Genomic DNA, 21,065 nt, shown 5'->3' with positions numbered 1-21,065 from the left:
ATTTTGATAATTTATTTTATTGAAAAATTATTTAAAAAAAAAAAATTAAAAGAAAAAATGCACATGTAGAAATTTTAAAAAATAATTAGTGCAATTTTTTTTTAAATTTTTTACATGTCAATTTTTTTTGCCATAATTTATTTGTTAAAAAAATAATTAAAATTAAATAAATATCTGTTGAATTAATTTCCATAAAAATAAAACAGAATTTTTAATTTTTTTAATTATTTATAATTAATTTATTTGTCAAGTGAAATTAAAAAATAATAATTACTAATTTAAGTGAAATAAATTTATATAATTAATATATTTAAATTTCTTTTGTATAAAAAATTTCAAAATAATTTTAATGAACTAAATAATAATAATAAACCATAACAATAAAATCTAACTCAGCATAAATGTAATATTTAAATGACAGTACTTGTAAAAATTGAGTAAGCAAAAAAAGTATCAAGAAATGTCAAAGGAGAGTGAAACCCCTCCCTGTCCTTATTTACATTTAATTCTGTAACTCAGTTAGGCAGACCGAAGACTGCAGACTGAAGAGAGAAGTATCGGTCCCACGAGGCCGATTCTATTCTCGGGCTCTCTCTTTCCTCTCTACTCCTTACACTTACAGCTTACACCTATGTAATAAGCCACTTATATTATACTTATACTTGTACTTGTACCAGGTTGCCTGAGAGGCCATTTTGATTCTCAATCCTCGATCCTCAATCACCGAGTCTTGCCTCAGGTCTCAGTCGTCCGGTTGTGAGTTGTGAGTTGTATCTTGTATCTTGCAACGTGTACCGAGTATATATATATATATATATATATATATATATATATATATATATATACTAACCACCTCATTATAACATCTGTCAAAAAAATTAGATAATTAAACTAATGTTACATTCAACCAAACTCTAATTATTGTTAGTTTTATATGTGTACTTGATTGTTATCATGTAAATGGATTTTATAAGCTACACTGGTTAAATGAGGATTTTATTTTTAATTATTACTCATTTATTTTGATAAGGTATTTTATTTTTATTTATTTATTACTATTAAAAATCATATTTTTATTTTTTTTATGTCAGTGATTTCAATGCTAATTCAAGCAATAACAGTATTTAATAATTTTTTTTTTTTTTTTTTAATTTAATATTTTTAATCAATAAATTATTATTAAATTTTTTATTTTATATTTTGACTTTAAATTATCGATAAAAATTATTTATTACTATTAAAAAAATTTTTATACTCTAAAATTAATTAAAAAAAAAATTTTACTTTGTAATTTTTAATAAAAAGTATAATTTTAATAAAAAATAAATTTTTTTTTTTACCAGCAAAAATAAAAATGGGTTCAAAAATAGAATATGTTGAATCTTCACACATGTACGCCTCAAACTACGTCCGTAATTCAAAAGCAATAGCGGTATTGTGGGGAATATTCACTATTTGTTATGCAATTATTGGAGTGGTTGCTTTTGTCACACCTGAGTGGATCGGAGATCTGGAGCACGAAAATCCGGGTAGATTTGGACTTTGGTCTCGCTGTAGCTACGGATCCAGCGGTAAGTTAAAGTGATGCTATTACTGTAAGTTACAAAATTAAATTAGTAGAACTAGCAACAAAATTTTTCTTATTCTCTTAATAATATAGATTAAAATTAATAATTAATTGTTAACTCACCAGGTGAAGTCGGAGAAGAATGCATTGGACGGCTAGATGATCTATCCACTGTCGGAAACGTGCCATTTAAAGCCAGCACTATTCTTGTAGGAATAGCTGTTGTTATTGCACTGGTGTCTATTTGTGCAATGTTATTATTTTTTTTCTGTCAAAGTACCACTGTTTTTTATATTTGTGGCTGGATGCAGGTTATATCAGGTAATTTTTTTTTTTTTTTTAATATCCTAAAATAATTAATTTTTTTTTTTTTAATTAAATTATATTTATTTTTAAATATTAATTTAAATAAGAATTATTTTAAAAATCAGCCCCGACAAAATGGCGATTAAAATTTGGCAATTTTTTATAACTTAAAAATTTTAATTACATTTTAAAAATAAATTATTCAATTTTTTAATGAAATTTTTGATTAAATATTAAAAAATTAATTAAAAAAATTTATTATTAATATTTTTATGAACTATTGAAGTGAAAAAAAAAAAAAATTATTACAAAACATTATGCAAAAATAAGAAACAATATGTCCATTCACATAAATTTACATTAATATTACGTATTAAAAAAAAAATTATTAAAAATTACCGCAATTGTAAATACATAAACGTAAAGACAGTTAACATTAGCAAGTAGATAATACATAGTATCGCTTATACTCACCTTTCACTTAGACCGTTCTCAAGAAGCTAAATGCCAGTTTCATTTTTTATTCAACCGTGTGAATTTAATAAGAATAATTACAATGAAACTCACTTCCTATATCGCTTTGCTTTACATCATTACACCGTATAATATAATTTTTCTTTCGTTTCAGCGATCTGCATGGCTGTCGGCGTGGGCGTGTATCCTCTTGGGTGGGATTCACCGATGGTTCGAGCCGTCTGCGGAGCTTCTGCGACCAGGTAATCTTCCTAAAGCTTAATCATGATTATTAATATTTTTTTTTCTGGTAAAAATAATTAATTTAATTATTGCAGATATGTTCCTGGTGCTTGCGCGATAAGATGGGCGATTCCTTTGGCAGCGATCGCTGCCCTGGATGCTGTGACCCTCGCTGCGCTTGCTTTTATCCTCGCATCCAGACATGTGAGGCTCGAGGCCGAGCCTTTTAACAACGGATCTCTCTACAAAGGTAATTAATAATTCATTTTTTAATTTTTTAATTCAAATTTCTGCAGAAATGATAGTTTTAAATCTTCAATAGTGATCTTTTTAAGGTTCCCATGATCAAAAATACTTTTATTATAGATCATTTTATTCGTTAAAGTGTCTACTTTAATGTCTAATGATTAATTTTAACCAAAAAAATTTATTTGATAGAAAAAATCGCAAAAAACAAAAGTAATTTACCAAAAATTGCATATTTCCATAGAAATCATAGGTTAAACTCTTCAACAATGATTTTTATGGGGTTTCTGCAGATAAAAGTACTTTTGTTATACGTCATTTTATTCGTTAAAGTGTCTACTTTGATGTACATTCATTCATTTTGATTAAAAAAATTTATTTCATCAAAAAAATCCCAAAAAACAAAAGTTATTTCCAATAAATTACGTATTTTCGCAAAAATTATAGTTTCAAATCTTCAACGGTGATTTTTTTAAGGTTCTCATGATCAAAAATACTTTTATTATAGATCATTTTATTCGTTAAAGTGTCCACTTTAATTTCCTAACATTAATTTTAACCAAAAAAATTTATTTCATAAAAAAAATCCTAAAAAACAAAAGTTGTTTTGAAAAAATTGCATATTTCCGTAGAAATAATAGTTCCATGTCTTCAACAATTATTTTTATGAGGTTTCTACAATCAAAAGTATTTTTATTATAGATCATTTTTTTCGTCAAAGTGTCTTCTTTAAGGTACGACCATTGATTTAAACAAAAAAAATTTATTTCACAAAAAAAATCCCGAATTTAAAATTCAAAAATCAAAATTGAATTTTAATTTTTTATTTAACAAACTTTAAAATTAATTTTTAATATTGTTACTATTTATCACTCACAGGTGAAGTAAATCCAGGATACGTAAACGAAGCCCAGAGCGTAGCAGGGTCAAGAAAATCCCTGTCTTTGCGACCGGTCCTCCTGGTGGCGCCACCTGAGCAAGATCGGTACAGCGAACTGTCGCGAGCAAAGTCTCACTCCCACCACAGCCTGTACTCGCCCAGCGGGCCTCATCCGGTCCATGCTCTCTCGACAAACACTCTCAGTCACTCCCAGAGGAATTTCCAGCTCTAAAAAAAAAAAAAAAAAAAATTAATTATAGAATTAATGACTACAATAGTTAAGTGACTGAAGTATAAATAATTGACGTTACCTTTAATTTTAAGTTTTCTTCTAAGACTTGGATGCATTGGTGGTGGATAAATTTATCCGTGTGATTGTTTTATATTTTTTTATTCCAGACATTTATTATAATTCATACGTGGGATGTGTGAGGACGTTAATAAATATTATTAGTTTATTTAATGACATTTATTTTTAATGCTGACAGATTTATTACAGTGCTTGCAATGTCAGTTATTATAATTAATATTAATTATCAATTAATTATACACTTATTTTATTATTATCACTTTGACTAGTTTTTTTTTAATCATACATTGTTTAATTACATATTTTTTTTTTTTGCTAATTATTAATTATTTATTGTTAATAGTATTTTTATTAATACTCTATACTAATTCTCATTTTTTAGAGCTCGCATCTTGTATTAATTTTAGATTTTGTATAAATTAATTTTATAATTTTTTGTCTTGTATTATATTTCCCACTTTGTTTCAATATAACCTCAAATTTACTTTAAAATGATTAAGAAATAAAAAATCACCCTACAAAATTATAATAAATTATTACAAATAATAAAAATAATAAATGACTAGATGCAACCTCTAAAAAATGTTATTTAATCAAAAACGAGTTTCGCAACATTGTACCAGCGTTACAGCCTCATAAACCTCAACAACTGCAATAAAGTCTGTAATTGTATGACACCGTGTAATCTAATAAATTTAAACTCTTAATTGTGCATCACAAATAATTGCAATTTACTAAAAATTGATCGAATAAATATAGAATTAAAATTTGTACCTTTAAAAAAAATAACCTTACTTTTATTCGGTCAAATTAAAATATTTTTAGCACTGCTCGAAATAAATCATAAAAAGTTTATCGTTTTACGACAGGCAATCTCTTAATAAGTTAAATAATTGCAATAAAATTATTACTGGTAAGTAATAAAAGATTTTTATACCTCGACTTAACTTTTAACTTTCCAGTCGACTATTTAACTACACTAACATAACTTGTACGGATAATTATAATACTGTCCACTTATTTTTAATTTAACGACAAAGTTGCAATTAATATTTATAATAATAATTGCTACGCTAAAAAATTTTACAATTAAAATAACAATCAGCTGATGAGTGTTCCATATTTACAAATTATAACTATTATTATTATTATTATTATTATTATTATTATTATTATTATTATTAATTTAATGATATCATCAATGCTAAGTGATTTAAAATCAATAATTTAACTAATTGCTAATATCTACTTATAATAATTTACAACTTCTAGATAAATGTAATTAATTACTAATTAAATATAATTAAACTTCGTCAACGACGATTCCACAAGGCTGGACAACCCCGGTGTCAATAACGCGTCGCTTATGACTGACGACGTTTTCGTCTTTCTTCAGTAGCTCCTCTATGGAATAAGAGTTCCGCTTTCTCTGTGGTGGCGCTGGTTGCGGGTTCTCGGAACCTTCTTTGGAGATGGAACCGGGAGTTCCGTGTCGAACAAACGCGCTCCGATCGCTGCCGATTTTCTGCCCGAGTTCTAGAATTGTGGGGGAGTTCTGGAACGGCTTGAAGTCCTGGGACTCGTTGGCTTCGTCCAGGTCGCTTTTGTCCAGAGAATCATCGCTTCCGGCCATGGAACTTGAGCTGCTGGATTTTAGTTCTTGGTTCTGGGAGTTTTGCTGCTCGGAAAGTCGCTCGGTTTCTAAGGATCTGCAATTTTTAATAGAATATTAGTTAGAACTTATGTTTTTTAGGATTTTTTTGGAGAAAAAAATTTTTTTAGATAAAAGTAATGAGTGTATCTTTAAGTAGAGACTTTAACGAGTAAAATGACCTATAATGAGTTTACGTTTGACCATCGGAACAATTGAAAAATCATTTTTGAACATTGAAAGTGTTGATTTTAGCAAAAAATAATGTTTTTCGAAAGTTACTTTTGTTTTTTTAGGATTTTTTTGATGAACTAAATTTTTTTCGGTAAAATCAATGGTCACACCTTAAAGCAGACACTTTAACGAATAAAATGAGCTATAATAAAAGTACTTTTGACCATAGAAATCTAAAAAAAAAAATTGTTGAAAATTTTAAATCATAATTTCTACGGGAATTTCCATTTTTTTGGAAATAACTTTTGTTTTTTAGGATTTTTTTTTATGAAATCAATTTTTATACCTAAAATCAATGGTCATACCTTAAAGAAGAGACTCTAACGAGTAAAATGAGCTATAAAAAGTTTACTTTTGACCACCGGAACAATTAAAAAATCACTTTTGAACATTGAAAATGTCGATTTTACCAAAAAAATGATATTTTTCAAAAGTTACTTTTGTTTTTCAGGATTTTTTTGATGAACTAAATTTTTTTTGGTAAAATCAATGGTCACACCTTAAAGAGGACACTCTTAGGAGTGTAATGAGCTATAACAAGTCTATTTTTAACCACCGGAAGTATTAAAAAATCAATTTTGAAATGCACTAACTATATATAAACTTACGTAAAGGACTGCATTCCATGATGCAAGTGCAATGTCGTCGCTTGATAAAGCGAGGAGTAGAATCCAGGATTCCAGGTGGGTGCTCCGGAGGCTCCAGTTGATCCATTGGTGGATATGTGGAGCGGTCCCAGTGAGCCGGGATAGAACAGCTGATAATCCGTTCTCATGAGGGATTCTGTCGGAGTACAGACACCAAACTAGATTATTTACTCAAAAATAAATTTAGTTGAGCCACAGTCAGCTTAGCTAACCAACCGACGGGCTTACGTTCATTTAATCTAATCAAAAGTCAAAGAAAAATTAATTTTTACCAGAAATCCTCGTAAGAACTAGACATACCTCTGGATTCGTTTCCTGACACATGTCCTGGATAACTTCCGGAGGCTCCAGCGTCAATCGGATGATCCGTGTGCAATCCTCCGCCTCTGAGGATCCTATTAACGGAAGAAACCGAGGGCAAACTTTGGGGATCGCAAGCTCCTTGTCTTGCCAATTGCTCACGAATTTCCCAGGCGAACATGGTTGGCTGCTCTTGTTTCATCCTGAGGATCTTCTTTACGACTGTTGGAGTCGCGACTTGCTGGAAAAAAATTATTATTAATAATATTAATAATAAATAAAAAAACTAGTTCATTTTTAGCCGTAAAATTTAAATTATGTTTTTCGAAAGTTACTTTTGTTTTTTGAGATTTTCTTGGGGAATTAAATTTTTTTCAGTAAAACCAATGATTGTTCCTTAAAGTATGCACTTTAATGAATAAAACTAGCTATGACAAAACGAGCCATATATAACAGCTAAATTTGTCATTAAAGACAAATTTTTGGGAACTGGGGGAAATAAAGGATAAAAGGGGAAGGGGAGGACCTTTACTCAGTAGGAATTTTCGGTAACTGAAAAATTTATAGTATTTTTATTTAAAGTATTTTTGACCATAGAAATCCTGAAAAAATCCCCATTAAAAATTTTAAGCCATCATTTCTACGGAAATTCGCAATTTTTTTGAAGTAACTTTTGTTTTTTAGGATTTTTTTTATGAAATAAATTTTTTTCATTAAAATCAATGATCGTTCCTTCAAATAGACACTTTAACGAGTAAAATGAGCAATAATGAGTTTATTTTTGATCATGGGAACGATTAAAAAAAAAAAATATTGAGAATCTGAAATCTTTATTTTTGATGAAATTTGCAATTTTTTAAAAGTTACTTGCGTTTTTTAGGGTTTTTGTGATGAATTAAATTTTTTCCGATGAAATAAATGGTTGTACGTAAAAGTAGATACTCTAACGAGTAAAATGAACTATAATAAGTTTATTTTTGACCATTAAAACAATTAAAAAATCACTTTTGAAAATTGAAATTATCATTTTTACGAAAATATGCAGTTTTTTAGGATTTTTTTTTTTTTTTTGTGAAATAAATTTTTTTGGGTGAAATATTGAAAATTCAAAAAAATTATAAGAGACCTTTCTTGTAGAGAATTAAATTTTCTACAAAAAAGATCCTTATCAATTTTTTTTTATCTTTAATCCTTGAGCCATAATTTCGAAAATAAAGAATGAATTTTTACCGCCTATAAAATTTAAAACTTATTATTATTTTAATTATTTGGAAATTAACACTCGGATTAACAATTTGCACGAAAATGCCGACACATTGCTCACAGGTGAACTTGCTCGGAGATCAAGATAAGAATATGGCCCTCCTTAGTGTGTTTCTCAACTTCGTCACCCCATTAAACCGCAAATCGGTTCTCCTCAGACTCACAGACACTCTTACACAAATTTTTATTTTATTACAGGTCAGTGGTTCTCAGTTAGAAGTGTGAGCTAATAGTAGTTTGTCGGTGGTTGTGTACACGTATAATAGGGTGAATTTGAATTGCTAATGAGGTGAATGCCCACTGGATAATTTTATGCTAACGCGATGGAAATGTTATACGAGCCGACAGATTTTGAGATCAACGATCTTCTTTAAGGGAGCTGAGATTGCCACCCGCTAAGGACACGCGATTTAACGTCGTGGGGAACTGACTTATGATTTTTTATTTACAAGAATCCCCTGAAAAACTTGTTAATTTTCTTCGGGTATTGGTGATTAAAAATGGGTTTGTTATAGATCATTTTGTTCGTTAAAGAGTCTACTTTAAGGTACAGACATTGATTTTAACAAAAAAAATTTTTTTCATAGAAATAATCCTAAAAAACAAATGATACTTATGAATTATATATATCCTAAAAAAGAAATGATTAAAAAAATTCAAATTTCATCGAAAATTAGGATTTCAAATTTTAAATATTTTTTTTTAGTTGTTCTGATGGTCAAAAGTCAACTTATGATAGCTTCTTTTATCCGTCAAAGTATCTACTTTAAGTTCCATCCATTGATTTTGATCAAAAAAATTTTAATCATCAAAAAAATCCTAAAAAACAAAAGTAACTTTTGAAGAATTCCAAATTTCATCGAAAATGAGGATTTCAGATTTTCAACAGTGATCTATTTGGGGTTCCCATGATCAAAAATACTTTTATTATAGATCATTTTATTCGTTAAGATGTCTACTTCAATGTCCATATATTAATTTTAACCAATTAACCAAAAAAATTTATTTCATAAAAACAATCCCAAAAAACAAAAAACACTTTTTGAAAAAAAAAAAAAAAACGTATTTCGTTTAATTTTAATAAATAATTTTCCATCAATGTATTTGTTCGTGGAAAGACGATCAGTGAGTGTCGTTGGAGAGATAATTAGCGAGTTGGTGAACCTGCCTGAAAGGTGGTGATGGTTAATGGTTAATGTACGGGTTATCTAATATAACGTTTGACACCAGATGTTGCTTCCTGATGTTACACTTCCCCTCATACTCAGTTGTAAGTAGCCCTATCGTCCGTCCGGTCCCTTTTGATCGACGGTGCTCGGCATAGGATGTGTCCGACATTAGGAGCCTCAAGATATACTCCATATAGATACGTAGATATGTATTAAGTGTGGTGAGCTATATAATGGTGACCGTTTGGGTCGAAGGGTAATTGTCACTACGGAAGTGTCGATTGTAATCGGAGATCATCTCACACGCAATGGCTAACCCTCAGACCCTATTTTCGATGAATGACATTCGTGTCGCATAAATACTGTCATTGTTTAAATTGTTTACTCTTTATCTTTGTTTTTTTTAACGGTCAAAGTGAAAATTATGTTTTTACGGGGACAAATATTGCTGCCCATTGGGAAAGAAGAGTTTTTTTTAATCAAACATGCTGTTTTTTGGATTTTTTCAGGTATAACTTTTGTTTTTTGGGATTTTTTTTATGAAAAAATTTTTTTTGGTTAAAATCAATGGTTGGACATTAAAGTAGACTCTTTAACGAACATAATGATCTATAACAAACCCATTTTTAATCACAGGAACCCTAAAAAAAAAATTGTTGAAAATTTTAAATCATCATTTTTACGAAAATATGCAATTTTTTAAAAATAACGTTTGTTTTTTAAGATTTTTTTTATGAAATAAATTTTTTTGGTTAAAATTTATGAATGGACATTAAAAAAGACACTTTAACGAACAAAATAAGATATAAAAAAAGTATTTTTGACCATGAGAACCCCAAAAAGATCACTTTTAAAGATCGAAAACCATAATTTTCACGGGAATATGATATTTTTTCCAAATAACTTTTGTTTTTCAGGATTTTCTTTATGAAATAAATTTTTTTAGTTAAACCCAATGGTAGTTCCTCAAAGTAAACACCTCAATAAACAAACTCATCGATTTTTTCTCCACATACAATCATTTTACCTGTATACAAAGTAGCGATCTATAAAAAAAAAAAAAAGTATGACCTAATAGACAGTGTTTGTTTGCCCGTGTTTTAACGGATGTCGGTTTAATACTTGAAGATCGTAATTACCTGATTACCCGTGTGTTGTGTGTATATATATTACAAATCGTCAAGAGCATCGCGAAGCATAAAAAGTATTGATTTAGCTCTAGGCCTATATCGTTGTATATTACCAACAATTATGAATAATTTATTCTCGCGCATCTATTATTCACATCAACTGCATGCAAAAAAAATTTTATATGCAATTTAAAAAAAAAAATAAATGCAACGATAATCAATCAGATAAAAATGAAGCATGTAACAATTTTATTCGGGTATAAATTAGATAGTCAATTAACCGTCAAATAAATTACCAAATGGCAGGTTCTACGGATCCTATCAAGGCATCAGCTAATATTTGAGTAAGAATATCATGCGCCTATCCTTCCATCCCGCCGCTACTACACTATCCATGTATGTAAGCCCATCACGTGTCTGAGGTAATTAATTTAAGTTAACAACTAACAACCTAACGTGGGATCTGCTGGCGAATACTGTAGAATATACACTGTGGTACAATGTATCAACAGATTTTCTATCTAGGATCTTCTCTTCCATCCTACGAATTTATCACCAGCAGCGAATATTACCTAATACCCAATATTAATGCTAATACCTTCTAATATTCACTCAGCTACCACCGGCCATCTTGCTGTCGGGAATGCTTTAGCTGACGAAATTTAAAAACCCACCCGAGAGACGGGGTTTAATTATAATATCATTAGTGTCATAGATGCAATACTGAGGCATTCGGTGTCGTGTGTAATCAGTATTATAGTTATGTGGTATGTTATAACCGACCGGCGAGATGAAGATGGAGATATTGTACAGTTTTCAGGAGAGACTAATTTACTACGTATGGTTCTCATCATCTATTTCTTCGACTCACTGTCTTATAAGGTTCTCGGTAGTTGAGCTTATGACAACTTGCAGGAATCGAGAATTATCATTTTTTTTTTCCACTGCTGAAGTAGTTTTTTTTTGTCTGCAAATATGTAATTTTTTGGAAGTAACTTTTGTTTTTTAGGATTTTTTCTATGAAAAAAATTTTTTTGGTTAAAAATAATGAATGAACATTAAAGTAGACACTTTAACGAATAAAATGATCTATAATACAAGTATTTTAGACCATGGGAACCCCTAAAAGATCACTGTTGAAAATTTTAAATTATAATTTTCACGAAAATATGCATTTCTTGGCAAAGAACTTTTGTTTTTTAGGATTTTTTAGATGTAATAAATTTTTTTTTGCTTAAATCAATGGTTGGGCCTTAAAGTGGACACTTTAACGAATAAAATGAGCTATAATAAAAGTATTTTTGACTACGGGAATCTTAAAAAAATTATAAAAAAGCAATTAAAATTTTTTATCTATTTTTTAGAAATTTGAACTAATCTCGCCTTTTTAAAATCTAAAAAAAACCGATGGTACTAAGATATCTTAAAGATGCACACAAAGTGATTATGTTAATGCCCGAAGCAAGGTGTGCTGGATAATTACGTGTGTGGTTAACACCAAGGCTTCACTTAAAATCAAATCAGCAAACCTTTCATTCATCCCTTTTTATTTGCCGATCATATTTACTCTCATTCTCATCATCATAAATATAAATTCACATCATAGTATAAAGAGTGTATTATATATACCTTGGTCTTACTGCCACCTATGCTGCCAGGCCTGATGCTCCCCGTTTCGTAGAACCTGGTTAATATCTTGGAAACACAGCCATGGGAAACGAGCAATTGTCTGGAGATATCGCAAGGACGGACGCCAACCAGCGCCAATTGAACAATCCTTTGTCGAACGCAGTCTGGAAGCGGACGTCCGTTTACAAAGACACCTCCCAGCTGGTTGACTCCTGCTTGACCTGAAAAATCACCGGGTAAGTCAAACCATAAGTACATCTTGATAATAATAATGGTCATAATTATAATAAGATAATAATGGAGGCTGGAAATTTAATAGCTAAAAAAATTTGGCAGTCCCGTTGGAAATGACATTAGGGGAGGGCAGGTGTTTTCACAACGGTTTCGGTCTAATGACATTGGTTCTAGTTCCAGCTCCAGCTCCAGCTCGCGTGTCCCCGACTCTTGCCAAGTGCAATTATGCCGAGAAAATAAAAGGAGCTTTCGAAAACCCTTACCTAGACGAATTGGCTCTTGATGCTCATCGGCTATCAACCTTTCACAGTTAGTGAGATCACGACATCTTGGAGGGGTTCCACCTGCCCCGGGTAGGTCTATTAGATGTTAGTATGATCGCTATCCGAAGTGGATTGGGTTTTTTTAACGAGAAAATTGGTTGTTGGTTTTGCAAATTGATTTTGGAGTGAATTCTGAGATTGGAAATACGTTTTTTGGGATTTTTTTGGGGAAAAAAATTTTTTTGATAAAAACCAATGGCTGTACCTTAAAATAAATATTTCAACGAATGAAATGAGCTATAATGAACGTATTTTTAACCACGGGAAGGATTTGAAAACAAATATTAAAAATTAAAAACTATTAAAACTTCACAACAGCAGCTGGACATTAGTCTATTTTCAATCAAACTAATTACTATTTTAAACCTAGCAAATATCCAGCTGCTTAACATCCTTAACCAGCTCCCTATTATTATTTTTGCTATCACTATCATTTGATTCCCAAAAAAAATTTACGCATCATTAAAAAAATAATAACCCTCAATCATTTCATTTACCGACCATAATATAAATCCATTTAAAAAAATTAATGTCAATCCCTGGACATAAAAATCCCCAATAAAATGTTGTCTATTTTTCTATCAAATAAAATAACTGATAAAAAATTAATTAACATTTTTGCAAGTATCCGGAAATGTTTTTGCCGAGACCTAAATTGCAAGTTGCAATTGAAAATGATATTTTAATCAGGACTTGAGCGTGAGAAATATGAGGTCCATCGACGTGATTTTATGCAGATGCAATAAATAATAATTAACCGACGTGCTGAGATTTTACGAGTTAATTACCGTCGAATCATTAATATAAAGTTTGCTCAGTTATTATATTTATCTTTATTAAATCTTCTTACTTTCACATCTCGAGAATAAAGTATAAAGTGCTTGATCTTTTATTTTTAAAAATTCTTGAGCTCTTAAATTACGGTGAATCGAAAACAAAAATGAGTGTAAAGAGAAATACAGCTCAATTGTAAGAAAGAATCGGCACGATGACAGGCAAAACGTTTAAAAACACATAAAACCGTTACGGAATGAAGAGGCGGCGACGGCCAAGGATATAAATCCTTGCACGCGCCTTCACGTACCATTTACTCCCAAATATATATCTATATATTGGGACGATCAGTAATTACAAGCTTCCTAATTACGTAATTAACTCAATTACAGATCAGGAGCATCCAAATAATTTAACTATCATTTATATTTTATAAATGTCAATCTTTGATTGACGGATTTTTGTAATATCATATATCGGGCTCGCGTTTTCAGTTTTATCGAGAACACATGCTTCTGAATCATTACTGCAAAAACAGGAGCCCTTTATCGAGATCTTTATCGCAAGATAATCTAAAGATAATGCGTTTGTAATTTGTTATATTTATTTTTAATTTTTCATGTTAATGTGAAATAAATGCTTCTTTTTTTGGGAGGACGAATTTGGAATAATTTTTTTTTTTGGATTCCTCAGAAGTACATTTCTTGTGTGTCATTCTGTGCTACTTCAAGATATACTCATGTAATTATTAAAATAAATAGGTTCGTTTATAAAAAAAAAAAAAAAACACAGGTTTGCAGAAAAAACTCACGATTTTAATGGAAATATTATGTAATTCAATTTTTAATATTTTTTTTTTCAATCGTTCCCGTAATTAAAACTAAACTTATTATAGCTCATTTTACTCGTTAAAGTACCTACTTTAAAATAAAATCGATGATCTTTATCAAAAAAATTTTTTTACTAAAAAAAATCCCAAAAAACCCAAAGTTACTTTTGAAAAACATGAAATTTCATTGAAAATGATGTTTTTAAGGTTCAATATGGATTTTTTTGGGATTTTTCTAACCTAAAATACTTTTGTCATACATCATTCTAATTATCAAAGTGTCTTCTTTAAGATATATCCATTGATCTTAATCAAAAAAATTTTTTTACCCAAAAATATCCCAAATAACAAAAGTTACTTCCAAAGAATCAACCATTCCGCTAAAAATTCAAAAGTTCTACGATAATTAAAAAAGAATACTCACCGGTATGGGGCATATTGTCCTCCTGGAAGCTTCCTGGAACAAAAAGAAAAAATAATGATAATTATTCAACAAATATTTTTTTACTTTCGTCGATTACTGTACGGTAAATAATAAATACATGAATAGTTTAGTAGTAAGTGTGTCCATTCCTCGGTCTCTGTAATTAATTTAAATGTATTCAAAGGGCAAGCTTGACATGCCACCCTTAAATATGCACAACTGATAAGCGCGAGTATTACCGCGGACACCGTGACTTTTATTCCTACCAACACTATAAAAAACAATAATAATCAAAAAAGTGTTCAAAAAAAAATTTGAATAATTCAATTAATCACAGCTCACTTATTTTTTTATTTTTATAATGTAAGATGTAATTAAGATGATTAATCCAAAGTTTATTCGGAATTAGCGTGAGATTTATTTTCCGACTCAAAAATATATTTTTTTTTGTTTTAATTCCACCATTAAATAGAAATGTGTACGCGTATCACGGGCGCGGGTGGATAGCGTGTACTTAGCGATGCAAATTAATGCACGATTACCGGTACGGAGCCACCCTTTAAGCTCAGCTTACGTTTTGCTTGTACTTTGTACCAAGCTCTGTTACCCTTTTTATACCCAACTAATATGTAATCTCGGCACAATCCTTGGTTATGCTTTTATATATATCACTAATTTATTCCGCTGGTTTTATGAAAAAAAAAAAAAAAAAAAAAAAAAAAAAAAAACGATGGTTTTCATTTTAACGAAGATCTTTAATTTCAAGTATTCAAAAAATTAAATTTTTATATTTTCAATATTAAAACCAATTTTTTTATTTTAAATTAAAATATTGAGACTAAAATAAAAAATTTGGCTTTTATAAAAATAGGAAAAATATTTTTTATACGGTAAAATAGCGAGGGTATGAAATAAAAAAAGTAAAAGGCGGGTAGAACGATATGTCCTGGTCTCACAATGAAATATCCCAGTAATGAGGATTGAGCGATTATTATAAATCAAACGGTTGACCGTGTGCCAACCGTTCAGGCGTTCAGAAGCATTTCTCGCGTTCCCGATGTTTTGCCGATGTTACTCTTAAGAACACGTGTCTCTACCGCAATATCCAGATCCAATCCACTCCCTTTATGTACGCGGAACGCGAATTACACCCGTATCACACTGCACACTATATTCATTATTTAACGTGTGTACACATCCACCACGGTTTAACCTAAGGACTGATAATTAAATTGAAATCCACCTGTTTGTATGTTACATTTTACACAAGATAAAACACTCGCCCGACGGAAAATAGTTCAATTAACTACCACGTTTAATCTTTAATTCGCTTTTCCGTAAAATATTTCGCTTTTTTTTTATACACTCAATTATATCTTCTGGATTTTTTTTTTTAAATTCATGGATAATTAGAAAACATCTTTTCTCACTTGGAATTAAAATTTATTAATTATCTTTAATTAAATAATTTACTTTTTATTACGACAATTTTCTAATTAGAAGATTAATTTTTTACGGATTTCCGTGGTTTATAAAAAATTTATTATAGATCATTTTGTTCGATAAAATAAAATTATTAAATAAAAAAAAAATTTTAATTAATAAAATTTGGAATTTTTTGGATCTTTGTTTTTTGGGATTTTTTTAATGAAAAAAATTTTTTTAAGATAAATCAATGGTAGGAGCTTAAAGTAGACACTTCAATAAATAAAATGAGCTATAATAAAAGTATTTTTGATCACGGAAACCTCAAAAAGATCATCATTGAATTTTTTAAACACCATTTTTACAAAAATATTTAATTTTTTTAAAGTAACTTTTAGTTTTTTGGAGAAAAAAATTTTTTCAATAAAAATCAATGAATGGAGCTTAAAGTAGAGATTTCAACGAATAAAATGAGCTGTTATAAAAGTATTTTTGATCACGGGAACCCTACAAAGATCGGTATCAAAGATCGAAAACTGTTACTTTTCCTAAAATATTCCAATTTTTGAATGTGCCTTCAATTTTTTGAGATTTTTTATATGAAAAAAAAATTTTTTTTCATGAAATCAATGAAGGTATCTAAAAGTACATATTTCAACGAACAAAATGATATATAATAACAATGGCCCACATACATAATTAAGTAAGCATTATTTACTTTTAACTTTTTTTTAGTTTAAAAATTTTCAAAAAATTAAAACCGGTCACGGTTCGCAAGGGATTATTTATTTACCGAACCCTATTGCGTAAAAATTACAATAATCGACCCGATGCTTACCTCAGTTGCTATTACATATACATGTCATACCAGGGGTAGCCGTCTCGATATGCCACCGGGCATAAAATAAAAATCTGAATATATTAACCCGCTGGCACGACATCGCGACTTGTGAGCACATTCCTGATAATCGCACCTCCAACGTCATTTCTTCTTTCCCATTCTTTTTCGCGTTTCTTAAGAACGATCCACGCTTCGAATCAAAGAACTCTTCGCCGCTATGCTACACCTTCTTGGTGCATTAAAATCGGCATTTTAATTTAATACAAACAAAATGTCAAATAAGAAATGAAAATCAGAATTATTAGAGTGTATTCTATTTATCAGATTCGCTAATTAGAATAATTCGGCCGTGGGTTCACGCTACGATTTAAATTTGCATTTTAAATTAACCGTTAGCGTGTCGACCTTACTCGAGTTTCGCAAAATTACGTTTATTTATTTATATTAATGTTTTAGTAAGGAAGTGCTGAAATAGGGTACCAAAGAAGAAATTGATGATTTATTAGGATTTTTTTGGGGAAATTGAGATTTTTTTACTCAATCGTCAGATGGATCTTAAAGTAAACATTCTGAGGAACAGAATGATCTATCATAAGTTTAGTTTTAACCACAGGAAAAATTAAAAAAAAAAATCTTCAATTAACAAAAAAGTCATTTTTTTTAGAATTTGAGTTTTTTCGGCCAAACTTTGCATTTTTAGGATTTTTTTAGTGAAAAAAATTTTTTTTGTTAAAATCAATTAATGTACTTCCAAGTAGACATTCCAAGGAGTAAAATGATGTATGATAAGAAGGATTTCAATCCAAGAATCGGTATAAAATGCAAAATTGAAAATCAAAAGTGGTCTAATTTACTAGAAATCGTCAATTTTGAAAAATATCTTCAGTTTTTTGGGATTTTTTTTTATGAAAAAAATTTTTTTTGTTAAAAGTAATGAATGGACCATAAAGTAGACATTTAAGCGAAGAGAATGAGCTATAAAAAGTTTAGTTTTGACCACGAGAACAATTTGAAAAAGTGTTTTTAAAATTAAAAATGACATTTTTATCGAAATGTAAGTTTTTAAGGATTTTTTCAATTAAAAAAAATTTATTTTTAATAAAATTATTAAATTAATTTCAAAGTAGACAATATAAATAATTAATTAACTTACCTGAATAACAGCAGACACAAATAGAACTAAAAAGAAATATCCATTGTCCAGATAATAACCCGTAACGAATACCAAAATCAGTAAAAAAACTCACAGATCACTAGGTCACTAAAAAATGATTGTCAAAAGAGATGTTCGAGAGGCACTTGGGGTACCTTGTTCGGCAGAGGTTGCCAGTGAATTGGCTGATCCGAGCACGAGGCTGATTGCCGGCAGGTAAGCTCGCGTGTCTGTTCGGTGGTAGGTCTGGAGTGGGAGATCCAGATCTGCATCCAGACTCAGCAGAACTAAAAGAAAAATTCTCAGAGATAATTTGGAACTTAAAAATTTTATTTCAGTTTTAAATGACAACTGAGGTTAGAACAGCGAATAGTAACCTGTCCTACTTGGCCGCGAAGTTGATGACAAGTGTCCGTCGCGTGCTGTAGTCTTGGGGTTGGTGGGAGCGACCTCGCGACCCTCCACCGGGGGCGGGTACTGGCACGCCTTCCGCCACGAGACTTAACGCTTCGATTCTTCATTATCTTTTTACCCTTGTGTTTTTTTTTTTTTTTTTTTTTGTTTTTAAATTTATCCCAGCTCTAACCTTATGACTTTTTTTAAGGTCTTCCAGGGATCTTCCAGCGCCATCTAGGGTTTAAGGATCAGAAAATTTTTAATCACAAATTTATTAATTAATTATTAATCACCAAGTAAGAAATTGAAAATTATATTAGAATTTGGCTATTGAGGAGATTTAGTAAAAAAAATTTTTTTTAATCTTATTAAAGATAAAAATTAAAAAATTGATCTATAAAATTCTAAAAAACAATTTTTTTAATTCAAAAGCATCTAGCCAGATTGCGCAAAACTTTACAAAAGGACTCACCCATTTGTCGAACCGCAAAAAGGCGCCAGATGCAAAGCAATGCCTTGACCACCGATCCGTGTGATCATCTACCAACAAAGACCTAAATCCAAAGAACCGCAACATCAGTCAGCTGGTGATGATCCGTGAAGAACCTGTCGTTACATCTCTCCAGGGGGTCGTTCCATCCCCGTCTGCAATTAATCCAAGTTAATGTATCCTACAAATCCCCAATCTCTTGTTAAAAAATTTTTATCTACAATTATATAGGCTACAAGTATGCAAAGCGCAATATTTACAATAACATTTCTTAGATAACCCAATTAGATGTCAAAGAAAATTTTAACCTGTCGCGTGCCTCACGCAGGTGTAGCGGCTTCTAAGATCTGTTTATCTTAATCTATATAGATCATTATCTGTGTCTTCTCTTCTACCTGGTTTAATTCTAAACTCCGATACAGGATCCACAGTAAGTTTCTATTTTTTTTTTAAATAATATTTGATATTTATTTTATTTATTGCATGGCTTATATATATAATTCGTAGCCCAAAATTTGTACAATTATATAAATTATATATTTTTTATCAAATTTTCAAGTTTGGCGTAAAAAAACTCGATTTTTTGCCAATAATTCTCATTTTTTTTAATTATTTAAATTATATAGATCAATTTTGACATTCTTTTCTGCTGGAAGGATCAAAATATGAAGAAATGTCTTAAATAAGCTTTATTCAAGGCTTCTGTTAAAAAATTCCAAACATTGTCATCGAAAACATAAAAAAAAACAACCGAAACAAAAGTAAAAATAATTACATGTAATATTTCGGAGGACGAAAAGTGGGTTGTCCTCCAGTCCTAATATAGTAATGACTCGTGACATCTCGACTTGAGAATAGAGAAGGTAGAATCGAGAACGCATGTCCTAATAGTTGAGTTAACAGCTGCGCATCCTTCCTGGGCGTAGCTGGCACCGGGTAGGCGACGCCCTGAGTCCGTTCTGTCTATCAATTGTCTACCAATTGGATCCTCCAGGACTATCTCTATGGGTGTCATCGGCCAGTTGGAATCCGCGATCATATCGTCAATCAAAGTACTTTTAGATCTACAAGGGTGGAAAATCCGATTTCAAATCTTCATAAATCATTCATCGGGGTTGATATTAAATATTTATCTTAAAAAAAAAAGCACCTTAAAAATTATATTGCTTGATTTTAAGAATAAATTTCATGTAAATTCTTTAAAAATTAAATTATGTTTGATAAAAATAAAGAATAATGATTTTTTTATTTGTTTTATTTTATAGAAGATACTTTAGTTAATATCGCATCGAAAGAGTGAAGAGTGAATAGCGAGCAGCTGCTAGAGTGAATGATGTTTAAACGAAATTGCTGTCGATAAAATTGCTTTGGGTTTTTCTTACCAACGCTATTCTTTGTTTGCTCCTATACAAACTACTAACCCGAGAACAGCATAGCAAATTGATCGGTTAGACTAGCTCGAGATATGAGGTTACATGTGCGAACAACAAATAAAACGACCAACGAGTATAATTTATCTTTACAACTTTTTGTTTGGCTACTTTATAAGTTTTTTAGGTTTAGGTTTGTTTCTGGAGGAAAAGACCTGAACGGAATTTTCGGGGACAACAAAACACCTGTCGAAAGTCGGGTTAGGATATGAAAAACTGACTTTTAATTTCAGAGTAAATTGGTGACATCCGTGACTGAGGAAATTGGATTATACGGGACGTTTTGATGTTTTAACTAGAGACATGCCAGTATTTGGTAATAATAGATTAGATTTTGTCGCTAGTTTTATGGAAAGGTGGAACTTTTAATTAAGATCTTTTGATAATTTCCTAGGAGAAAATTAAAGTTGTTATAGGTTATTTTGTTCGTTAAAATGTCTACTTTAAGGTACATTCATTGATTTGAACGAAAAAAATTTTCTTCATAAAAAAAATCCTAAAAAACAAATGATACTTTGAAAAAATTCAAATTTCATCGGAAATTAGAATTTCAAATTTTAAATATTTTTTTTTTAATTGTTCTGATGGTCAAAAGTCAACTTATGATAGCTCATTTTATTCGTCAAAGTGTCTACTTTAAGGTCCGTCCATTGATTTTAATCAAAAAAATTTTAATTATCAAAAAAAACCTAAAAAATAAAAGTAACTTTTGGAGAAT

At 30.1% G+C, this 21,065-nt stretch overlaps 2 protein-coding genes and 1 long non-coding RNA gene across 19 annotated transcripts in view; 1 reads left to right on the top strand and 2 right to left on the bottom strand.

Annotated features, from left to right (window-relative positions):
- The window catches only part of Lhfpl (LHFPL tetraspan subfamily member 5 protein), a 93,664-nt gene extending 89,400 nt beyond the window's left edge, over positions 1 to 4,264 (top strand). Inside the window, exons 1-6 of one of the 3 annotated variants that reach the window (XM_074243754.1) lie at positions 428 to 763; positions 1,344 to 1,571; positions 1,694 to 1,888; positions 2,502 to 2,589; positions 2,665 to 2,819; positions 3,695 to 4,264. In XM_074243754.1, the coding sequence (XP_074099855.1) occupies positions 1,355 to 1,571; positions 1,694 to 1,888; positions 2,502 to 2,589; positions 2,665 to 2,819; positions 3,695 to 3,927 (888 nt within the window). In that variant the 5' untranslated portion in view covers positions 428 to 763; positions 1,344 to 1,354 and the 3' untranslated portion in view covers positions 3,928 to 4,264. Of the gene's footprint in view, positions 1 to 427; positions 764 to 835; positions 1,031 to 1,343; positions 1,572 to 1,693; positions 1,889 to 2,501; positions 2,590 to 2,664; positions 2,820 to 3,694 lie in introns of those variants that run through there. The other 2 variants (XM_074243753.1, XM_074243752.1) reach the window with 2 other exon arrangements.
- On the bottom strand, positions 1,458 to 2,486 carry LOC141527962 (uncharacterized). Its single transcript, XR_012479271.1, has 3 exons — positions 2,348 to 2,486; positions 1,691 to 1,914; positions 1,458 to 1,593 (listed from the first exon to the last, which is right to left on the bottom strand). It is a non-coding gene; the product is annotated as an uncharacterized LOC141527962 (long non-coding RNA).
- Positions 4,265 to 4,868: 604 nt separating the features above from the next.
- The window catches only part of Poxn (paired box pox-neuro), a 29,682-nt gene continuing 13,485 nt past the window's right edge, over positions 4,869 to 21,065 (bottom strand). For 11 of the 15 annotated variants that reach the window (XM_074243748.1, XM_074243736.1, XM_074243734.1 and 8 more), the window contains 9 exons: positions 19,693 to 19,981; positions 18,900 to 19,072; positions 18,409 to 18,661; positions 18,032 to 18,318; positions 14,613 to 14,645; positions 12,029 to 12,249; positions 6,838 to 7,078; positions 6,499 to 6,673; positions 4,869 to 5,714 (listed from right to left, as the gene is read on the bottom strand). In XM_074243748.1, the coding sequence (XP_074099849.1) occupies positions 5,309 to 5,714; positions 6,499 to 6,673; positions 6,838 to 7,078; positions 12,029 to 12,249; positions 14,613 to 14,625 (1,056 nt within the window). In that variant the 5' untranslated portion in view covers positions 14,626 to 14,645; positions 18,032 to 18,318; positions 18,409 to 18,661; positions 18,900 to 19,072; positions 19,693 to 19,981 and the 3' untranslated portion in view covers positions 4,869 to 5,308. The remainder of the gene's footprint in view (positions 5,715 to 6,498; positions 6,674 to 6,837; positions 7,079 to 12,028; positions 12,250 to 14,612; positions 14,646 to 18,031; positions 18,319 to 18,408; positions 18,662 to 18,899; positions 19,073 to 19,692; positions 19,982 to 21,065) is intronic. The other 4 variants (XM_074243745.1, XM_074243746.1, XM_074243744.1 and 1 more) reach the window with 4 other exon arrangements.

The sequence above is a fragment of the Cotesia typhae genome, unplaced genomic scaffold (assembly GCF_013202065.1).
Source record: "Cotesia typhae breed Kobodo isofemale line unplaced genomic scaffold, CoteBio_Ctyphae contig_413, whole genome shotgun sequence".
NCBI classification, from domain to species: Eukaryota; Metazoa; Arthropoda; class Insecta; order Hymenoptera; family Braconidae; genus Cotesia; species Cotesia typhae.
This window is presented reverse-complemented; position numbering and strand designations above follow the sequence as displayed.